The 6,000-nt window shown below is 41.2% G+C and overlaps 1 protein-coding gene across 1 annotated transcript in view; it reads left to right on the top strand.

The window, feature by feature from the left end:
• Positions 1-2,710: 2,710 nt before the first annotated feature.
• Positions 2,711-6,000, top strand: part of MYLK3 (myosin light chain kinase 3) — a 59,803-nt gene continuing 56,513 nt past the window's right edge. Inside the window, exon 1 of the mRNA XM_060131086.1 lies at positions 2,711-4,983. Coding sequence (XP_059987069.1) covers positions 4,930-4,983 — 54 coding nt within the window. The 5' untranslated portion in view covers positions 2,711-4,929. The remainder of the gene's footprint in view (positions 4,984-6,000) is intronic.

Here is a 6,000-nt window from a genome sequence, read left to right as displayed (position 1 = left end):
AATCTCTCTTACTAGACCAATTTTCAACTTTCTAGAATGGCAAAACCAGTTGTTTCTAATTGATCAGAAATCTACTCTTGGATCAGTCAGTCATGACAAGTTGAGTAGGGACCAGAATCCCACAGTACAGACATGGCTGCTGGGAGTCTACTGACTTCATTAGGGGCTTTCCTGGAAAAGGCAGAATGTTTACTAGCCAGGTACTTATCCAAGAGGTGCCTTCTTCACTCTGTAGACCAGGACACTGGAAAAAGTTATGATATCCTTGTAAACAAGATGGAGAAACATGAGCTGAATCCTGGGGAATCGGGTGCAATTGTAAGTAACTGAACAATCAAATCCAAAGAAGGTGTACTGATGTTAGCCTGAAGGCAGGTCATTAGTGATGAGCTGAAAGGCTCTGCTCACCCTGCCCGGATTTTAACGTTTCTTTCAGTGATTCAGATGAGCTATCCCTAAAATGCAAATTCCCACAAGAACAGAGGCTATATGACCCTGGCTTCCTTGGTGATATCAGGGCACATTAAAAAAGTGATAGCCATTTGCCATTTTCTGACCACCCTCAACTTCCCTTCCTGAGCATACTACCCCTCAGTCGTGATGGGAATCCCATTAGAGCTCCCTGGGAAATGAGTGATGCAAAGATGGGAAAATGGCTGGAGTTCACTCATCCCTCCCCTCCCACTCCCAGCCTTTCCTCTATACTTTTCTCCTGGAACTCCATTTACTGAAGCTTGGACTTTCAGATTTTATCTGTTCTTTCACATTTTCTCTCTTTTTATCCTATGCTCTAGGAGATGTTATGATTTGTGAACATTTTATTTCTGCTATCATATTTTAAATCTCTAATCACTTCTCTGATTATTCTTTTTTCAAATCAACATCTTCTTCATAAAAATCTTTCTTAAATCTCTTTGAGTCAAGTTTTCTTCTATTCCCTGATTATTTTTGTTTTCACCAGAATTTGTTTTTCATGTTTATATATCTTGGTCTTTCCCTTTCAAGCTGCTGGATCTGCTAATATCTTGGTGATCTTTGCTTGTCTGGTCATATTTAAGAAAGAAGGTCCATGCAATTGGAGTGACATCTCTCCAGTGATAATTCTGACTGGGTGCTCTGGACATGAGGTGGGGGAGGTGAGTGGGAACTCATTTTTAGGCTGAGCCCACCTGATGGCTAGAATGAGAACTTAACTGTGAGACATGAAGTTGATGACTAAAAACCTTAGATTCTCCAATATGGAGAATTGTTTAATTTCTTTAAAGAAGAGCTATCAGGGACTTGTTTGTTTACTTTTGCCTGAGGATAAATGCCAGCTGCCTGTACTTACTGGGTATGAGGGAGGGACTGGAGGGTGGAAGCCGGTGGTGGAGAAAAGCAGGTGGGTAGAGTTGATCCACCTTCAGAGCTTGCCCGGTTCTCCAGGCTAACTGGCAGCCCTCCTCTGCAGCCCTCATAGCTTGTCCTGGGCTGGCTGTCTAAGGCATCCTTTACCTGTTAAACCTCTTCCATCAACTTTCTGGCTTCCAGAAAGTTGCTAACTTGCTGGCTTCCAGATATATGCTAACTATCTCATCCCCAAGTAATACCTCCTTACTCTGTTCTCCTTCAGGTATGGGTTTATTCCTTTGTGTACTTCTGTTCCTTTAGTACAAAGAGTCAAGTCAGAGAGAGCATGTCTGGTTCATTAATAAAAAGCAACAATACACATTTACTGTTTATTATCCCACAAATAATATTTCTAGCAAAAGAACTATAAATTAATGTAATGGTTACATTAAAATAAATAAATTATTTTTTATTGCTTAAAAAGTGTACAAGTAACATATAAAAACATGCTCCTTATAAAAATGCAAATACAAAATCATGTAGACTATACAGGGAAATTGGCTGTTCCCTTCTTTTTTTCCCCAACGCAATTCTGCTCTTTTCCCAGGAAGTAACTGCTGTTAATAACTAGGTATATATATCCTTGACTATTGCTAATGTATTTATATATCTGTATCTATTTGGTTATCAGGCTGTTTGTCTTTTTTATTTAGATAGATCAAGTTTTATATGTGGTTTTGTGAATTTTAACTCGACCATATGTCTTGGATAGCTTTTCATGGCAGTAGGTGTAGAGCTATCATTCTTTCCCCTACCAGTTGACATCTAAGTAGTTTGTAGTTTTTCTTTTTCAGAAAGGCAAAATCTATTACTTTCCTGTTTCATTGTCCCTTAGCATTCTTTCCACTCAAATTGAGAAATCCTTGTCATACCTGTAAAGAATCCCAGTGGATTAAACTGAAAAAACCTGACTGAATGAAATATAGCAAGTTGAACAGATCATAATATATGATAATATTTAGAGGTACAGTACTAAAACTTCTTTATTAAAATTCATATTATCCTACCCCAGTTAATGAATGGAACAGAATCAGATCACATTTATTTTGATCAGAGTTAAGGAGGCAAACCAGCTTGCGTGTCATCTCTCAAACATACTAATAACAAATGCCAGGTTTAAAACGTTCTTTTTTTGTTCCTACTGTTCTTTTCCTACTATTTCCTGCCTTTTTTCTTTGTTTATTCATCATGCTCTAAGCTCTTGATTTATTGCTCATTCTTTTTGTTACAGGTCTTGAAACTGGAATCAGTTTAACCTCAAGAGAATCATCAGAGTGTTAATTTCCAAATGAATCCTCTTTCTAACAATGATAAGACTATCTATGACGAAAATACACATTTTGGGGACCCAGATCCACACCTGCCCTGGAGAAAGGTCACATTCTCCACTTTTGAAGAGCAGAAATCCTTCTGCATGGCCAGTTCTGGCAGGTCCTTATGTTGTCCCACACCAAAAGGTTTTGAGAGTTCTATGCTTGGTTAGCACTGACTTTCTTGGCTCTGTGGCAGAATGACCCCCCTCGGTCCCCCTCACCCAGGTTTTCACATTTCTTCATCTATAGAAACCTGGTGCTCCCTGGCCTCCCCTCTGTAAGGCTGGATCAGATCTTCTGGATCTGATCTTCTCTCCAGCTTACACCCTGCTTTTAACAAATTCACCAAGCACTAAACTATGTTTAGGCACTGTTGTATTAAGCATTTCACATTCATTATCTCATTTAATCCTCAAAACAATCCCACATATTAGCTTTAGATATGGTTAAGGTACTTGCTTAAAGTCACACAGTAAGTGATAGAGCTGGGCTTCAAACTTGGACTTGCCTAGCACCAAAGCTTGAGCTCTGACCTCTGTGCTACACATTCACCACTCAGCCAATGAACCCTCATGAGCGCGTGAGAAGAGAAACTTGAAGGCCCTTGAGTGGCTGAGAGGCTAGATGATGGCCCCCCAAAAGGTATTCACCTCCTCCTCCCTGGAACCTGTGAATGTTACTTTATATGGTGAAAAAGGACTTTGCAAATGTGATTAAGTTAAGAACCTTGAGATGGGAAGATTATCCTGTACTATCCAGGTGGGATCTAAATGCAGTCACATATATCATCATAAAAGGGAGGCAGGGGATCTGACACACACACAGAAGAGTTGGTAAGGCAGTGTGATCGTGGAGGAGGAGACTGCAGTGATCGGCCGCAAACCAAGAAATGCCACCTGCTACCAGAAGCTGGAAAAGGCAAGGAATGATTTTCCCCTGGAGCCTCCGGAGAAAGCACAGCCCTGCTGACACCTGGTTTGGCCCAGTGATACTGGTTTCAGACTTCTGGCCATCAGAACTGTGAGAGAATATGTTTCTGTTGTTTTAAGCCACTAAGTTTGTGGTAATTTGTTATGGCGATCACAGGTGACTTTGTGATCTCTCTAGGCCAGTTTCCTTATCTGTAAAATGAGGATATTAGTGGTAATACCTAGAATTAAAAAAAAAAGAAAAGCGCTAGCATTTACCTAGCACAAGGTAGATGCTCTGCAGGGCTATTATCGCTCTCAGGGGCCGAGAGGAAGATGTATGGGGTGCTTTGGGAGCACATTGGAAGGAAGGGCAATTAACCCAGCCTCTAGTTCATAAATGCACATGACCATCCAGTAAGGTTAACAAAGAAGTTGAAATTAATTAAAAACGACAGTATATGGCATTTATTGACCAAATGACAGAGAGTTCACAAAACAATCTCCACCCTTAATTTCTAAGAGTGACTGCAACCATCAGAGAAACTTTTCAGGTGGTAACTCATTACCTCGTGGATGCCCCAGCAACTTTATTTTTCTGGAGGTGATTCTGAATGGTCATTCCAGGACACATTAATTAATGAACCATAAAAATAAACACTGCAACTGGAAACTGGAAGTGTAAATTCAGTTGCCTATTACGAATGTAATCTGTGACCATCACACTTTGTCCATAGAAATGAGCAGAGGGAAGGCTGGACTTATCTAGGGGCCTGGTTCCCAGGTATGTAAGGATTATTTCTCCCTGAGGGCTGGACTGAAGCCGGGCCAGAGAGTTTGCCTTTGAGCTGTTCCTATTTGTTCATCCAGCTCCTGGAGAGTCGTCATTGCCTTCGTTATGGATTGCTCTGAGCTAGTGATGGAAGAGCTAGCAGGGTGGCCTGGAGTGGCTCTTAGCAGGCTGGTGCCAGCTGACACATGCCACTTAGGTTTCCAAGGAGCCAAGCTGTCCCCACTCACGCATGGCTGATGCACTTGTGGCTAAATGTGGTGCCACCAGGGCCCCGGGCCAGATTCAGGGCAGGAAATAGAATGCCATCTCCATCACCAGGGAAACCATGGCCTGCGTGCATGATTTAAACCAGGGCCAACAAAAAAGCTCAAAGGCAGGGTCAGAAGAGGAAGGGAGACCAGAGGGTGGCTTGCATGGATTTTGTCTTGGGTTATAACTGTTGACAAGCCACTTAGCTGCCCACATGTTTAAGTTTATCTGCATATAAGATGGAGGTAACAATATTTACGCATCTCACTGGGGACTTATGAAAACAACATTTCTGACAGACCACTCAGGATCCATGGATGGAAGGTGGTATGTAAGTGCAGATGGTAAACTTACTGTGTGTGTGTGTTTTCAGCAGGTGCATTAGGGGCATGTAGACCCTCCGGAAAACACATTTAGAGTCTGACCAAAAGCAAGCAATAATAAAAACTAACAATTTTAAGTGCATGGATTTGTCTTTGGTTTTGTGCAGGTCTGGGGGAATTGCATGTGTAATTCAGACTTCAAGACTGTTTTCAAACATTGCTGTGATTAGTAATACTTATGGCTCAAATCATTTGAGAATGCTGTGGTTGTTGATTGTTTCCAAATGTTTGCCAAATTTGCTCTAAAAAATTCCCAAGTTAATTCTCCCATATAGTTTATGAGTTGCACATGGAGTCTGGAACTTTTGTTCCCAAGTTGGAAGGAGGCAAAAATCTATTTAAAAAACAAAGTGCAAAGAGGAATCTGTTGCTCTATCCCCTGGAGGTCTGCTATTTCTGAGGAGTCCTGAGTCTGTTACATATACATTTGTTCTGTTCATTTAAGGTTAAGCAATTGACCTCTGACCTCCCTATAAGGTTACTAAACGCTGCTTTCTGTCAGCTGGGTTCCTGCGGGAGTCTGTCACTCTGCTCTTGGTTAATTAAACCTTTCTCTGGTGCATATTGTCTGTCTAGAATAATTCCTGTGGGTCCAGGTGAATGGTGACTATTATAGAAAAACAAACTTGTTTAATAACACAAATAATACACTTAAAAATTAGAATAATTATATAAGTGAAATATAGAAGAGAAAGATCATCTGCAATTCTCTCATGCAGAATTAACCATACTGGCATATATATATATTTTAAACAAATATGGGATTCTAATGTATGTACTTGCTGTTTTGTGACCTGCTGTTGGGCTGAAGCCTTCACCTATTGTATCTGGGTGGAACACCACAGATCCTTAGAGTGTCTGGCCTACAGTGGGGAGAGGTCCTGCTTCGGTTGTGGGCATGGGGGTGGTAGAAGGAGGGCCTCAGAGCTTCAGTCAGGACTTGCGAAAGGAGTTTCAAAGACTTG

Source organism: Lagenorhynchus albirostris, chromosome 19 (assembly GCF_949774975.1).
Source record: "Lagenorhynchus albirostris chromosome 19, mLagAlb1.1, whole genome shotgun sequence".
In the NCBI taxonomy this organism is placed as follows: domain Eukaryota; kingdom Metazoa; phylum Chordata; class Mammalia; order Artiodactyla; family Delphinidae; genus Lagenorhynchus; species Lagenorhynchus albirostris.
This window is presented reverse-complemented; position numbering and strand designations above follow the sequence as displayed.